The sequence below is a fragment of the Rhamphochromis sp. 'chilingali' genome, assembly GCF_963969265.1.
Source record: "Rhamphochromis sp. 'chilingali' genome assembly, chromosome: 5".
NCBI classification, from domain to species: domain Eukaryota; kingdom Metazoa; phylum Chordata; class Actinopteri; order Cichliformes; family Cichlidae; genus Rhamphochromis; species Rhamphochromis sp. 'chilingali'.
In genome coordinates, this window is record NC_137932.1 from 22164401 (window position 1) to 22182144 (window position 17744).

At 39.6% G+C, this 17744-nt stretch overlaps 1 protein-coding gene across 7 annotated transcripts in view; it reads left to right on the forward strand.

Annotated features, from left to right (window-relative positions):
* The first annotated feature begins 15472 nt into the window (after positions 1-15472).
* The window catches only part of LOC308396516 (uncharacterized protein), a 112010-nt gene continuing 109738 nt past the window's right edge, over positions 15473-17744 (forward strand). For 6 of the 7 annotated variants that reach the window (XR_013971577.1, XR_013971578.1, XR_013971579.1 and 3 more), the window contains exons 1-2: positions 15473-15590; positions 15817-15983. Coding sequence is in view for 4 of the 7 variants with exons in the window: in XM_080881879.1 (XP_080738005.1) it covers positions 15887-15983 (97 nt within the window). In the remaining 3 variants the exon portion in view is untranslated. Of the gene's footprint in view, positions 15620-15816; positions 15984-17744 lie in introns of all 7 variants that reach the window. The other variant, XM_080881880.1, reaches the window with a different exon arrangement.

A 17744-nucleotide genomic window follows, 5' to 3' on the forward strand; every position in this document is an offset into this window, starting at 1 on the left:
CCTCCTGCTCGTGAGCTGCAAATCATTTTCAGTAAACCAAGTAAACCATGTTAAAGGATGTTTTAACTCAGAGGAAAGAGAGGAGAGGAGACTTGCTGCAGGAGTTACAATCAAGGATGCACAGATGTGTCCTTTGCAGAAACCTTTGCTTCACAACCCTGGTACACATCTTCTGCTTGCTTGGTCACAATTTCTGTTTTAAATATATCAATAAAACACCAACAGATAGTTTGAGTCTGTCCTGCCTCCTTCCTGCTCTCCTCACACAACTGTGAAAGACTGAACACAAACTCTCTAAACCCTTAAACCGATTTCATACTGTCAGCGTTCAACAATTGTGATAATAGTTTGTGTTTCTGATGTTTAACTGTCCGTTATTATAAAGTCAAACCTCATGAGCTCTGCTGCTGTTGTAGCCACACTCTCACCAAAACACTTTCAGTTCTCAGAAACGTCTTCAGTTCAACAATGAGGAAGAGGAGCGTCTCAGACCTGCTTTATGTTCTGTAGCTGCAGCTGTGTAATCAAATGATCTATTAGACATCAAAAGTCCAACTGTGGTGGCGGAGGTGTTTGACCCTTCAACAGAACCTTGTTATGTGCTTTCATTTTCTTACATTTTAAAGAAAGAGAAGCTGCATTAATAGAAACATTTATCTTAAACTTCACACATTCAACTTCCTCAGTCGTCTGTTTATTTTCAGGGAGTGAAACACATGAAGCTTAAGTTCAGCCTTCACGAGTACAATGAGGAAGACTTATAATCACACTTCTGTCTACTTCCTGGGTGTTTAGTGGCCAGAGCTTTTCATCACTTCCACTTTCGAACACTGTCCAGCTGATTGCTGACATCACTGGTCAAGTCCAATCGTCTTTCTCCCGGCCTTCTTCAAGACAATCAGCCTCCACTTCATGTACTTTAAATCTCCCTGCTCATCTTTCAATCTCCCTTCCAGACATGTTACTCAGCGCTCCATCCAATTCTCCATCTTAACCACCACCATGTCTGGACTGTGGGGGGTCCTGCCTAAATTCTTTCATCAGCTGGAATCCAATCAGCCGTGAAGGCCATCAGAGTCCAATCACCAAATAGCTTGACTGGATTCTGTTTATCAGTTAATCATCTTCAATTCATCCTAACAATCAGTATTTAAATCACTGTCAGTCTGTCACAAATGCTCTGTGGGAATAGACACAAAGTGCACCTGCTGAATGTGATTTCTCATTACAATAAATTATGTTTATAAAAATCATGAATTTCAGACACATGAAAAGCTGACATACTCAACCTATGAAACATTATCATCAGCAAAAATAACAACTGGATCCCTAAAGCTGTGATGAGGAAGTGACATCTCACTGATGACAGGAAGTACAAACAGTCTTACAGAGTCAACAGTTCAGAGGGTGTGACAGTCGAGATCAAGAACAAGAAAGAAGTGAGACAGAGAAGCACGATGGATGAATTCAGATGGATTCAAATGTTTTCATGTCTGATGCTCATGATTCAGATCGCAGGTAAGAAGACAGGAAACACTTAAATAGCAGTCAAACTAAATATTGTTCATATTATTACAGTCAACAACCTTTACAGTAAATAAGAGAGCTGAGCATGCTCTGTTTATGAACTTGTGTCTAAAATATCTTCACTCTGACTGTAAAAAGTGCTGTATTCTAATGTCTATCATATTTCTCTTCAATCTTCTCAACAGTATCTGTAACTGAAGCCTCCATGTTTATGAAAGTTGGAGATGACGTCACTCTGCCTTGTGTGAATGTGATAGATGAGCAGAATAACTGTGATGGGACTACGTAGAGCTGATCACACTTGGACAGTTACAGTGAACTGTTCTCTGCTCATAAAGAAGCTCACAGTCGGGGATGTTGGTTGTTATTATTGTCGACAATACAAATTAGACAAAATACAATCTACACATACTCTGGTTCATCAGTCTTTGGTTGATCTCTCTGTTATTACCTGTGAGTATTTACATCAAAATATTTTCAGTTCAAATCTTTTCAGGACATAAAATGTTCAATAATCATACTGAAACTGATTAAGATAACTTGACTAATTTCCGCTCTGTTTGTCTCACTTTGTTACATTATGTTCACCAGTGACTGAACATAAGGACACTGATACGGTGACGTTAAGCTGCTCTGTGCTGACATATGAACAGTGTCATCACACAGTGAAGTGGCTGCTTACAGGTCGAGATGTGGACAAAGAGAACAAAGAAATAGTGACTTCACAGACTCACTGCGCTGCCACTGTGTCTTTTCTGAAGAATAATTATTTATACTCATCACATCATAAAATATTGAAATGTGAAGTGACTGACACTAACACAAGAAGAGTGCAGCTGTTTACTTTCGACCGTCAGCCATCAGGTGAGGAAACAGGTGAGATCAGGATCAGCTGTTAATATAAGTAAAATCACATCAAACATTTACTTAAATATTTCAAGTGTGAAAGTAGAATATTGTTTCTCATGTTTACATCAGATGAGAAACATGAAAAACTTTTGTGCTTTTACTTTTTCATTTATTCAGGTGACACAAAAACAACAAAGAATCCAGCCAGAAAAACTGAAATAAGCACAAAATCAGAAACAACCCCAACAATGAAGAGTCCTTCAAAAGCAGGACTGAAGATTAAGCTGGTTGCATAAATATCTGTTTATTTTAAATTTATTTGAGCTTTTGAAATGATATGCAAATGAAAACTCACTTTAACTTTGTATATAAATACTTTTAAATACAAATCATATCACAGAAATTTGCACATTTATTAATAAAATGCTGTTACATTTTTAAAAGAAAGGAATTTACACAGAACAGAAAACTGCAACCAAATAATTTTAATAATCACATTTTTTGTGTTTGACAGATTTTTTGTTTCTTTGAGGTTCATTGTTGTCTCTGTGGGATTAGCAGCGCTTTTAATAACTGCTGCAACAGTCAATATAAGGACAAGACATAAAGGTACATTTAAGATTGAATGATTTTGAATTTTAAAACGAAACTGAAATTGACTTTCTTCTCTCATTTTAGGGAACAAAACTCAGATGGATGAAACCACAGTAAGCACAAATCTCAATAATCCAATATTAAATTAAAACTGACCCATAACTGTGGATGATGATGTAGAAGTGTCTTTGGATAATGGGATTAAATAAACATGAACCAGCTGTCCCTCTCTGAGGGAGTGTTAACAAAAACAAAACTGCCTTCACAGAGACAGTTTTCATCCAGATATAACTGGACTGTGTCTGTTTTCCAGGGACTGAGTTTAAACCCTGCAGAGACTCAGTCTGCTCCTCAAACCAGCTGGGACTCGGTGTGATCACACACTTCACCCAGAGTTTAGACTACTTGTCAAAGTGTGCTCTGTAAATACAAATGTGTGTGACTCACTGTGAGAGCAGACGAGAGATAAGAAAGTTGGACAATGCAAAAATGTGTTTTAGTGCAACTGCAATTTTGTATTTACAGCTCACTTGTTTCAAAATTCCATTTTTTGAATAAATTGTTTGGATGATTGATGTTTGTTTTTTTTAAATAGCCTCATATTTAAATTTGTTTATTAATCTGAAACTTTCACATGTGAAAAACATACAAAAAAAGGAAATAAGGAAGAAGCCAAAGACTTTTTCACTCCACTGTAAATCAAGTAGTTGTAATCTTGAAGGAAGATTTCATGAATGCGGTTTCAGGGTGAAGACAGTGTCCGTCATTATCACGAGTTTGAAGCTGGAAATCAAATGGATTATGTTGAAAGTTGTCAGTTTGTCGGCCCCGAAGGAAAAGACTATTTGTGGAGTAAGATGGATAAAGATGGAAATGTGCTAAACAGTGAAAAGAGTGTGTTGGGAAGATGGAACGAGTACTCTGAGGACCTGATGAATGTAAAAAATGAGAGAAAGAGGAGGATGAATGGTCAGTTAAAAGTGTCCAATGTTGGGGAAGTCCTGACGTGAAGGGAGCTTAGGAGCAGTTACAGCAAAGGCAGCATTAATCTGTTTATCAAACATTAGATTAGAGTAAAAAAAAACACTCCTAGGTTCCTTGCAAAGGTTTTTATTATTATTATTATGAATTCCTAAAGGGCCAAAGTCACAGCGGTCACAGGGACCAAACACAATCACCTCTGTTTTCTGTTCATTTAGGTTAAGGAAGTTAAAAGCCATCCATGCCATCCTCAACATCCTCCAAACAATCTAGCAAACCCTTCAGACGACTCACAGATTCACGTTTCAGTGGCAGGTAAATCTGTGAGTCGTCTGCATAGCAATGGAATGAGATCCCATGTTTTTCAAAAAATTGAACCCATGGGGAGCATATAAATAGAAAAGAGAACTGGACCAAGATTGGACTCCTTGAGGACCCCACAAGAAAGTGAGGCTTCTGAGGACGATGTTTCCCCCAATCTAACAGAAAAACTTTGGCTGGACAGGTAAGATTTAAACCAGTAATAAATATGAAGTAAAAAGTTTTGATCACAAATGGGATTTTTCCAAAACTAAGCTTGCTTAATAGTTCTGAACTGTTACTGTAAAGTTTATAATAAAGTCATAATAACCTGATATTTAGAATCTCCATATATCATTTCCTTTATGCTTATATGTTGTCAAACAATGGCAGTAAGAAACATAGTGTTAAAATAGCTCTATATAGCATTATCTAATCTTGAGAAGAGGTCAAAGGTCAGTTATGGTGTCTTGCTATATGCTATGAGACAAACATAGCACAGTTGTAAGTATCATAGTTTCTAGGCTCTAAGGCTTTGTCAGTTTAATAGTGAGCTTTACAAGATTGATTTTCGTGCTAAAAGCTGGCACAGAACTAAGTTCGCTTATGACCACTAGAGCTGGAAACAACCTCAAGCAATCCTAAGGCTAATCAGCACGGCTAGCATTGTTAAATGTTGTCATTGCTAACATATAGCTGTTTAACAGCATAGTGAGTAGCGAGAACGCTAAGTTATTGTTAGCTTTTAAAAGAAAAATGTTGGCAACCGTAACCATGGCCTGCGGAGGGTATATAAATGCTGCACAAGGTTCCATTCGTCCCTTTACACTTGCTATTGGACTTGTTTTGACCTGCTCCAACCTCAGCCTGTGGAAAGTTAAGTTTTCGGGAAAATATTTACTGAAAGCGGATTTGACTTGCTCGCCACAACAAGTACTTCATCTTTGGATTGTTTGTACTTGTTTTTCATACAGCAAAGCCTGAAGATGGCTCATCGTGGACTCGACAGCCCCCTGGACTTCGCTGCAGGTACTTTTAACATTTCTTCAGTTATTTTAAGAGCTACTAAATGACTGTAATAATTTAATAAGTTCCAGTGTGAATATCAAGTTTTAATGTTATCAAAATATGCTTATTCCAAGATTTTTCCCCGTAAATTGTTTGTATGCTTTAAATTTTCCGGGAGAGGTGTAGAAATTATTAACGACTGGTGTATGAATTTGAAAAAAAAGGTGTTACTTTGATTTGAAGGCTTCAAATTTGACACTTTTTTAATGATTTGGTTAAAAATAGCTTAACGGACTAAAATTTGTAAAATGCCCCAAAATCAGTCTCTGTGGTAACAGCATCTTCAGCATGTCATGACGTCAGAACACACAGGTGTAAACACACCAGATCCCGGTCCCTTCCTAACATCCTGTTCTTCTTGGATCAAAGGCTTTATTGAAATAAACTATAACTTTTCCCCTGCTACAAAACATGATAATAAAAAATAACAAAAATAAATGAATATAAAAAAGAATATGAAAACAGTAATCATAGTACAGTAGTAATAATGGTATCCTTATGTTATGCCACTACTATATCTTATTATATAGCAGTTAATGATGTGAACTTAGTTGACTTAGCTGTTTTTTGCTTGCATGAACAAGTAGAAGTGTCATTCAGTCTGACATAAATGTAGCCTAAAATGCTTTTCTCTCATCACCTGCTCAAACTAACAGATGTAGCTCTGTTCCTTTAGCACTTGATGTTTATTACATTCTTAATGTTATTTTAAACTTGTTTCCTCACAGGTCGTCTCGACTACGTGGTTGAGCGTCCTGCAGAAGAAGGCCTTCCAGAGGTCATCAGGATCCTGGATGACTCTGATACCGAGCGTGTCAGTGAAGGTGAGTATGGTGAGTATATCCCTCTCCCATCCTCACCCTCTTCTCCTGAAGCACAGGATCCTGATGACAGTGAAGAGGAAGGTGAGTACCCTCCCTACATACCCGAGGACGTCGAAGAGGTGAGTGAAGACACTGACAATTCCTCTGACTGGAACAACTCAGAAGAGTGGGCCGATTGGCCTAGTGACGACTCGGGGTATGACACCATGGATGAGAGAGCTGATTCCCCTCTCATCCAGGAGCTCCCTCCAGAGCCGTTTTGGCACGATTGGCAACATCCTATTGCTCCAGGTGCTGCCCCGTTCGCCATGCCGCCTTTCGGCCAGGCCAACGCCCCACTCTTCCCGGTTGGTGATCCTTTAGCTTCTCCTGCTTCCTCTGCTCCTCCCTCAGCTGCTTCCTCTCCTGCTCCCTTAGCTGCTTCCTCCCCTGCTCCCTCAGCTCCTTCCTCTCCTGCTCCTTCTTCCGCTACTCTCTCAGCTTCTCCTTCAACCTCAGCTCTCACCTCCTCAGCAAAGAGAAGCGGAGACGACACCTGCACTGATGAGGTAAGTGCAAAGAGGTGCAAGGTAAGTGATGACACGTTTTATGGCCCTTCAACATCCTCGGGTTCTGTTGGTGTCAGACGCTTCTGGGAAAGGCCTTTTAACCTTTCACTTGATGACAGCGACTCTGACTAGATTATGTTAGAACTTGTTTTTAAGCTTTAAATGTTTAAGTTGGCCTTTGCAGTGTTTGTAAATGACTAACATTTTTTTCTCAAGCTCTAGCTCACCATGCAGGACAAAGGTAAGTCCGTACTTAATGTCAACACAAATAAGTAGAAAAGGTTTAAAATGATGTCGTGAACTGACTGTAGTCTCTTGTTTTTACATAAGGTATAGCCTGTGGCTCAGGGATCAGAGGTAAGGTAAAAACACATAACAGAAGAAAAGTAAAGTGAACAACTCTGTGATCTGTGAATTCATGCTTTTCTCTTTGTCTTTTTGTCTTCAGGTGCTTTACACTTGTCCTCTCCCAGCATTCAGCACTTCAGACACTCAACGCCCAGGACGGAGCTAACACAGAGAGATACTCCACCCAGAAGACAGCCTTACCCCAACCCGATGAGAAGGATGGATGACCAAATGACAAACTGGAGAGTGGTGCTGTGTTCCAGCTATGTAAGTTATCACCTCACATTGGCTACAAACTGTCTTGAAGACTAAATCCTTCCAATAGCTGGTGTAAATCATCGTCCTACAGTACTGTAGGTTTAAGTTTAGTTATAGTTATTGTGTGTATATGTTGAGTTTAAAATTGCATTTTAACAACATGCTGCAGCTACCAACAATGGAAATGCTGTTTTGTGTTAAAATGACGTCTTTCTCGTGTTATTGCTTTGCAGGGCAGCTGAGAGTGGACAGAGCTGCACAGAGGACCAAAGATCCACTCTCAGCACTTCATACCTGACTGGCCACAGCACCACCCCTCTTCACCCAGGGTGAGGAGGGCCCTGACCCCACCTGCACAGAGGGAGTTGTGAACATGCACTTCTGTGTCGGTGGGTTTAGGAGCCTCCTCACACTCACACGGATGAAGACTGTCACTGGAAGATGTCTCCATTGCATCAGCAGGACGTAAGCATTTGTATAATATTACAGTTTGTGATGTTTTATACATGTTTTTATTGCTTCACTTCAAACTAGGAGATATAAAATAAACCAGTTTTCATAATATTTTCTGTGTATTTAGTTGTTTTCTTAATAAGTTATTTGGAACATCATTGCAACCTGTCAGCTTTTTATTGGGGATTTATAAAGTTGCTGGTGGCTCAAGTGTGTACAGTGGGGTGTTGTTTTTGTCACATGGTAAAAGTGACCTCATAGGGAGCAAAAAGAACAACTGAACAATTTGGGGATTCACAGACTTTGGTAATCATTAAACACATCAGAGCTGCTTTTCCACCATCCCTGGACTCGCACCAGTTTGCATACAGGGAGAACCGGTCAACCGAGGATGCGATCGCCACAGTGCTGCACACATTACTGAAGCACTTGGAACACAGGAATACCTATGCACAGCTCCTCTTTGTAGACTACAGCTCGGCTTTTAATACCATCCGGCCATACAAACTACGTCCCAAACTCCACCAACTGGGACTTAACTCCTCTCTGTGCAACTGGATTGTGGACTTCCTCACTAACCGTAGGAAGTCAGAGTGTCAGAGTGGGTAAGAACACCTCTTCCACCCTTGTGGTCAACACCGGTGCCCCTCAGGGGTGTGTTCTGAGCCCTCTGCTATACACTCTCTTCACCCATGACTGTATTTCCTCCTGCGCGTCCAATCTCATTGTTAAGTTTGCAGATGACACTACAGTGCTCGGACTTATATCCAACAATGATGAGACAAACTATAGGACAGAGGTGCAACAACTAGAGTCATGGTGCCACGACAATAACTTGGTCTTAAACACCAAAAAGACCAAGGAGATCATTGTAGATTTCCGGAAGAGGGGTCATAACAACCATCTGCCTCTCTTCATTGGCAGTGAGGCGGTGGAGAGGGTGAGCAGTTTTAAATTCTTGGGGGTAACTGTGACCGAGGACCTGTCCTGGGGCAACCATATCACCTCAGTTGTACGGAAGGCCCAACAGCGCCTCTACTACCTGAGGAGACTGCGGAGCGCACACGTTCCCAGATCTCTGATGTTGAACTTCTACAACTGTGCCATCAGCAGCGTTCTGACGTATGGATTTCTAGTGTGGTTCCCCAGCTGCACCAAGGCCGATCAGCAAGCACTCCAGCGGGTGGTGAAGGAAGCTGGCAGAATTATTGGAACAAGTCTGCCAGAGATCAGTAATATCTTCCCCACTCGCTGTCTGAGGAGGGTGCACAGTATCCTGCGGGACCAACATCACCCTGCGCGCCACCTTTTCCATCTGCTGCCCTCAGGGAGAAGATACAGGTCTATACAGGCCAGAACATCCAGACTGGCCAACAGCCTGTATCCACAGGCTGTGAGGCTCCTGAACTCTCTGCCCCCCTCTCACGGACAATAACCATATCCAACTTCTTAATAGCAATGAACTGGTCTGCATTGGTGCATCATATCTTTATTCTCTTCCCCCTCCTGCCCCCCCCTCTTTCTTAAATAGATAACTATCATATCTGATATCATATCTCACAGTACAATAATATTGAATGGGTTGCATTGTTGTATTTTGTCATGTTTCTCAGGTCTTTGTCTGAATTTCTATGAACATTATTGCTAAGGATTGTCTTATTGCATTGGAGTCACACTGGGTTAAATATGTACACTTGGGTTTTAAGGGGTATTTATTATTTTCTTCTTTTTTTTGGGTTGTATGGAAGCCCCAAACGCAATTTCATTGTTCTTGACAATGACAATAAATAAATAAATACTAAATACTCAACCAGACCACCGACAGGTCTCGCACGCCACAGCCGCTCTATCACATGACGCATGCTGCTCCGACGTGCTAAGGTTATGAGCTGAGTTACGCCATGTCGCAAGTTTTGTTAAATGATTTTGTGATATTTAATGGATCTGATTACATTTTTTATTTCTCTTCGATATCCGATCCAGTAATTTAGGTCAGTGTCGGACCGATGCGTAATATCGGATCGGTCCATCTCTAATTCGTGGTAATCAGTGAAATTCGTATTGCAGACAACTTGGTGTGGTCCACCAAACTCCAGTAACTGGAGCAATCTGCTAGCAACCAAAGCGAGCACAAGAAGGTTTTCGGTGCAGTGCTATGTTTGTGACCAGTTTCACCTAGCAACATCCAAGTGGTTAAGGAACCCACATTTGTCACTAACAACTGGAGGTTGCCAGGGGATCACCAACCGGTCTCTAGTGTGATTGCGGTGTCAGTGATTAAACATCGGCAACAAAAAGTGAAATAACATCCCACAGACAGCCTGTCAAGTGCTGACTTCCCTGTGCCAAATATTTTGTTGTTTTAATTTATTTATCACAATTATTATTTATTTGTTAGTGATATTAAAGTGATTTATGTCTATATACTCCCGAAGGAAAAACAAATCACTATAAAGATATAAATGTAAAAAACAATATACATGTATATTTGTATATGTATATACCAAGATACCAAGTTATATACCAAACATTTTTGCTACTCCAAACAAAGTACATTTGACCAAAAAGTCCTAATTAAATAGAAGTCATTAGAAACCTGAGATAAAGTTTAAAGTATAGATTTGACTTTAGGTCAGTATAAGTTTAAGTGGGGCGTGTAGGAGTGAAAGTTCTCCATGTACTGTATGTGTAAATCTATAAGGCCGATAGGTGATGTAACAGCCCAGCTAGCATTTCTCCAGCAGCTACACTCATCCACTTACCCGCTCATTTCACACAGCAGCGTCCTCCCCCTCCTCACCCTTCCCTCGGTCACCACGCCTGTGTTTTCTGGCTGGCCAATGCACTGACCTACTTTTGCTGTTGTCGTTTCACATACGCACGGTCACATATACGCTCTTCTTGCTGCCACATACCTTGCTGTTTCTCGTCCGTTAGAAATGAAATCACTGGAACTCAAGAATAAATTTAAACACCAGGCTGCGCAAAAGGTTAAAAGAGAAGAATCTTAATTTATTTTTTTTTTTTTGATTTTTGTCCAATTTCAATATTATAGAAAAATGCCACAGGTGGATAAAAAGCCAATGCAGGAAAAAAGAGGATCATGAATTTACTTTCACAGTTTAATCTATAACCATTTACTTAAATTTAACTGGCTGTTGTTTTGTTTTTTTTGTTTTGTTTTTAAAAAAAACAATCTTTTTTTTTTTATAAATAAGCAGTGTTAAAAAGTATAAATAAATCAATTTGATTGCAAAAAAGCAACACCATGGTAAAATGCATTACAAATATATTAACACTGAAACCAAAGGTCAGAGCTGAAAGCATGATTCAGATTCGATTTAAGCTAATTTTATTTTAATCTGCATTAATTGAAAATTACAAAAATGTCAAATGTCGTATTTACTTTTTTTTTTTTTATATTCTTTATTTCTACAATATTACCTCACAAAGATGATTACAGGCATTAATTAACACAGTTTACAAGAGAAAAACGAAACAAAACGAGAAGGAAGAAAGACAGTGAGAAAGAAAGAGAAAAAAAAAAGGAAAAAAATTATATATACGGTATATAAAATAAAAGGAGAAAGCTCTGTCGGGAGTAAGCAAATTAACTAAATTGGTGGTTTCAAGCTTTAAAGAGAAAATTCGGTTTATAGGTATTAACGTATTGGACCCACTTATCCCAACACAGATGGAACCAGGCCATCCTGTCATTAACATGAGCTGTTACTTCCTCCATCCTATATATCTCTAACGTAATTTCCCACCATAATGACAAAGTCGGTATGTCTTGCGAGGACCATTTCTTTGTTATACATTTCTTACTTGCAACCAATAAAGCTCTTAACAGACATATGTCATTTTTGGACCAGTTCTGCGGTATACAGCCAAAAAAAATTGTCTTCATATCCTGAGGGAATGTACAGTTAAAAATGCCTTGTAATATACCATGAATGTCTTTCCAGTAAGTCCGTAGCACAGGACAGTCCCACATAATATGGGTGTGATGGGCTCCTTGGTATCCACAGTTTCTCCAGCACACGGGAGGATTCCCATCATAGTGAGCCTTTTGACATGGAGTGATAAAGAACCTTATCAGAGTTTTCCATCCGAACTCCCTCCAGCTTTTGGAGGAAGTACTCCTCCATTGCCATTCCCACATCTGAGTCCATTCTTCCCTAGAAATACACATCCCTCCCTCCTTTTCCCATAACATCTTCACATAACTGTCATCGAAGACCCCTCCACAAATGTCGTATTTACAAGGGCTTAAATAGCAACAGCATTTTTTTTAACTGAGGGAGGAAAAACATTAAAAATATAATAATCACAAGGTCTAAAATCACCTTAAAAGTTGTAAATGCCAGCATTGAATGTAGATGTATGTATTGATGTATGTTTCTTTGGCATCAACAGCAATAAAGCAGAGGTACGAGATGCTTTACAAAATGTACAAAATAGTTTAAATAGCAACATTCAAATAACTTGTTTAACACTTTCTATCCTAACTCTTTCATACAACTTTATCACAAATAAAAAATAAACAAAACTTAGTCTACTTTATTTATTCAATAATGCTGCTATCAATAAAATGTGATTTGTGCTTTAAATATATCACCAGCCTTCCAACAGTCTAATTTGTGCTCCGTTAAAGATCATGTGTTTCTCCTTCATTGCAATCTACGTTACTCTGCTGGATCTCCTGTGTAATGTGTCTGAGCACATTGTGTTGGGTCCAACCAGCTTTCTGTTTGTTTCTTTGTCTCTATTGCTGTCAGTCACAACCAACGGTTCGAGTCACTCATTATTGTGTAATAACTGCATATTTAGCCTACAGGGACAATTATAGTTTTCTCTTCTGCTTCTGGAGGGGTGCTGATAATTGCTTGTACATCATGGGTGATTTTGTTTAAAGAATGTCTGTGTTCTAGGTGTGAGAGATACACATATTGACGGGGCCGGGTTATGTTAAAAAGTATAAATTGTTATACTTTGTTCATTGGTTCAAAGGTACCCCACACTTCTTTTTTGTTTGCTTGTTTGTTCTGGTGTATTTTTCATTTGAACTGTTATTCTGCCAGAGTACTCATATTTACAAGATGGCATTGAACGCCCCATTGGTGTGTCAGGAAAACTCTTTTGTACGTATGTTCTCTGAAGGGGATTGGAGTCGTTCTTTTTCCACCGCAGCAAAGGGCTAGGAGTTGGAGAGGAGCTGCTGTATGTTTTTGTTATGATCTGATTGTGAAATAAAGCATATGCAGTGAGAAAGCAACTCCAGGAGTCATCCCTGCCTTAAAGCTGCAACATAGGGTTGCCACAAACGATTATTTTGATAGTCGACTAGTCACCGATTATTTTTGTCGACTAATCAAATCCATTGGACATAAAACGTACAGCTTATTGCACCAGCAGCATCTGCTCTTATATAACTATCATTAGCTTACAGCTTTAAGTGTTTAAGGTGCTAACTAAAAAGACAAGATGACAGTTTATTAAATTTTAATGAAATCTGCAGATTGTTTCGGTGGAGTTTAATAAACTCCTTGCCATCTAAAATATAACAGGACACCGGAGTAAATTCTCGAGCATCTCACACTTCTGATAATCAGCTGTCTGCTTGACGTTTATTCAGCTGTGTAAAAACTATAACTTTAATCTCAGCCAAACCGATTTACTCAGGAACAAATAAAATACTAAAAAAAAAGCCAAACAATAACATTTTTCAGTTATCTAAGTGACTTATATATCATGTTTAACCTGAGTAGCGAAAGACGGCAGTGGGTTTGTAAACGATTTGCCGGGAGTCCGCTGTTCTCACGGCTCTAGTGACCTTGCCCCCGGCTAGCTATCGAGCTAGTGGGTAACAGATGTCTCCGAAAACGTTGGCGCGCTTTTGAAAATATGTGGTGTCTTGATAAACTGAGCACATATTTGAGGCTTACACAGCTACATTCTCGCCTGAAAATATGTTAAACATTTATTTTGTGACCCAGAAAGAATAATAAGAGTAATATTAAAACTAACTAGCTGCCGCCATTGTTGGAAACTGAGCAGGGCTGCGCTATGAATTCTGGGACACAGCTTCTTCTTCTTCGGGGTTTAAGGGCAGCTGGCATCCTTGTACATGCAGTGCTGCCATCTTCTGTTTCAGTCCGTTATTACACTCTTAAATCCTACTACTCATTCCTGCGTCTTTTGGGATCTTACAAAGCTTCAAACGACGGGTCGACTATTAAATTAGTCGTCGACGATTTTAATAGTCGACGTAATCGTGACTAGTCGACTAATCGTGGCAGCCCTAGTGTGTTCTCATATGTATCTGTCCGTGGTTAACTTTATTTATTAACAAGACATTATTCAGGTGAAATAATGACACTCAGACAAGTTCTGTTAAAATAGCAACGTGCACGGGTGAGCGGCTCTCAGGAGACACTCACACCGAGTGCAGGCGATAGCTCTTTATTTATAAGACACATCGCGTATGCAAATACCTTCATATTCCTTTAATACATGTTCTTGCGAATAACTTCCTGTGACTGAGTGTGTGCACGTGTGTGTGTGGGGTCATATGAGTGTAGTCTAATTTCGGGAACTGCTGTTAGAGATTTAATCTCTTGTGGTTAGGTCGCTGTCTCTGGCCTTCATCAACATACAGAGTTAAAATGTCAGTGTGCACAAAAGTGAAAAAGCACAGCATATTTGTGAAATATATGAACACATCAATATGAGCTTATAGTAAACAGTAGTAAATAAACTTATATATGTTAAAAATCTCATGACAGTATCCATTAATCCATCAGTAATTGATTTTTTTTCTTCTCTTGTCATAATCTTTAAAAAAAAATGCCAATACTTTTTGCTGCCATGTACACATTTAAAAAAAGTCTGCATTTTAAAAAGAGATGATAATGATAATAATAATAATAATAATAATAATAACAACAACAATAATAATCACATCTTCTTAAAGTTTTTTAAAGCTCTTCATGACATCTTTAAACTTTTATATTCACAACGAGGTAAATGTTGACCACTGACATCAACAGAAAGTTAGGCTAGTAATACTATGGCTGACACAAAGTTCATCCTTATTGATTACATTACTAAACATGGTGATATAGTAATGCCTTATTACTAAAGTGTTCTAAAGTTTTCCTTATATACTTGGCCATATTGATTAGTTTAGGACAATGTACTTCAAGTACAATGTAATTTAAATGTAACTTTTGCCAAGCAGAAACAGTGAATTGATTAATTTTTAACATGTCAGGTTGTCAATGGAAAATTGTATTTAGTAGTCAGTATAATCTTTTAGTGATATAAGTTTGCATATGGTAGAATACTGCATGTAGTTATTTGTATTAGGAAATATTCAACCATGTATACTTAGAGGCATATAATCAATTGTGTGTGATCTCTAGCAGGCTGCAGGCTTGGCGTGCACCCCAGGAATGCACCCCCACATCCTGGGAGCATGGGAGAGGTCGTACCTTGTTTTATTGTTTTATGGCAGGATTAACGTAGCTATGTCTGTTTTAGTTTAAGTGCTTCTTTACATATAGATGAACTGCTGGACTTCCTCACCATGTTATTTAGGGTGAGGGGGAGACTACCCTTTCCTGACCAAGGATGTACCTTTTGTGCTTTTATGACCCTTTGATCAGCAGGACACACGCACACACACACACACACACTGAAGTATAAATAAAGACCGGGGCAGTTTCTTAGTGCGAGTCTCTCAGTAGGGAGCTGCCCTTGCTAGCAAGAACTCTGTGTGTTTCTCTTCTCTGAGTCTTTACTGAAGAAGTGTTTTAGAACATTTTCCCTAACACAGGTTTTGCTGCTTTTCTTTCTCACTTTAAAGTAAATGTCACGGCTTTCATGGTTAAAAATGTCAAAATCAAAACAAATATAGTTTCATTAGTGCTAGAGAATCAGTTTTCTGATGTTTTTAAAATCAGATAAGTACTGAAAAATCACCCAGAAAAGTAGTACTGATTTAAAAACAGCTGTTTTAATGTGAACTTCGCTTTGAGTCTTTGTCGGGTCTGTTTCTGCAGTGCGGAGAAGCGGAGACGGGAGCTGGAGTGCCGCTACATCGAGGAGCTGGCGGAGCTGTTGTCATCCAACATGGGCGACATTGCCAGTCTCAGCGTTAAGCCCGAAAAGTGCCACATCCTCAAGAGCACTGTGGACCAAATCCAGCAGATCAAACGGCGTGAGCAGGGTGAGGAAACACGTTTTCTGTACGGTGTCTCCACAATTTCTGTCAAATATTATGCTCTTTAATTAGGGCCCGAGCACTGAGAGTGCGAAGGCCCTATTGTATCTGCTCCGTTTCTTATTAGGGCCCGAGCACCGAGAGTGCGAAGGCCCTATTGTATCTGCTCCGTTTCTTATTATTATTATTATTATTATTATTAGGGCCCGAGCACCGAGAGTGCGAAGGCCCTATTGTATCTGCTCCGTTTCTTATTATTAGGGCCCGAGCACTGACAGTGCGAAGGCCCTATTGTAATTGCTCTGTTTATTATTATTATTATTATTATTAGGGCCCGAGCACTGACAGTGCGAAGGCCCTATTGTAATTGCTCTGTTTATTATTATTATTAGGGCCCGAGCACTGACAGTGCGAAGGCCCTATTGTAATTGCTCTGTTTATTATTATTATTAGGGCCCGAGCACTGAGAGTGCGAAGGCCCTATTGTATCTGCTCCGTTTCTTATTATTATTATTATTAGGGCCCGAGCACTGACAGTGCGAAGGCCCTATTGTAATTGCTCTGTTTATTATTATTATTATTATTATTATTATTATTATTATTATTATTATTTCGGCAAATGAATTGGCCGTTTGAGGGCCTAAACATGCTCGAAAACTCATGAAATTTTGCACACGCGTCAGGTCTGGTGAAAATTTACGTATTTTAATGTTCTCAGACATGGCCAGGGAAAATTAGCTCAGTAGCGCCACCTAGAAAAATGAAAAACGCGAGCCCCCGGTATGGGTATGACCTACATGTTTGAAAGTCGGTACACCTATATAACGTTCAGAGTCGAACAAAAAAGTCTATTATGGCAATGTCCTAAACCCAACAGGAAGTCCGCCATTTTGGATTGAAGGTGACATTTTGGCTCTGATTTTACCGTTTCCATGCCTCGAACTTTAACGAACTCCTCCTTGGGATTTGGTCCTATAAGCTTCAAATTTGGACAGTGTCAACTACACCCTTGTGCCATGTTAAATTGCGGAGCTTTTGAGTTTTCACAATACTATGAGGCCGTGGCGCCATGGCGAATTTCGATGACTCGCCATGAAAATCTTATTGCCTCTCATTTTGTCATACATTTTCTGACCTTGACCAAAGAGCACACATATGATAAGGCTCCACCCCTGAACATATTTCAACTGCCATATTTGACATAAGGGACAGCGCCACCTAGTGGGAACAGGAAATGTCATGTTTTACACTTTGGGGTACAGTATAGTGATGGGTGACATCTGCAGCCTCAAATTTCTGCAGAAAAGCCTTAAGGAGTTGGTCTTGGGTTACAGTGAAAACTGTGACTTTTCGCAAAAGGGTGTGACCCCAGCGGCGTGGCGAACTTTAATGTCACGCCATGAAGAAACAAATTAGTATAACTCAATGAAATCCAGTCTGATCAGTACCAGACTTTACAGGCATGATGTCAGACCCGCCCTGAACAGATTGATGTGCCCATTGTCGGAAATACGGACAGCGCCACCTAGTGGCAACAGGAAATGTCATGGCTTTAATTTTGTTGTACTGATTTTCACAGATTCATCTTGGCCACCTCAAAAGCGGTGAATATCACCATCAGTCCCTCGTGATGCTTCAGTGCAAAAATTGTGACTTTAAACTGAACGGCGCACCCTGGTGGCAACGCGGTTCACCATGAAAGATGAAGTGGCTTTTGAGGGGCTTGGAAAGTTTATAGAGGCTTGAAATTTGGCACACACCTCCAAA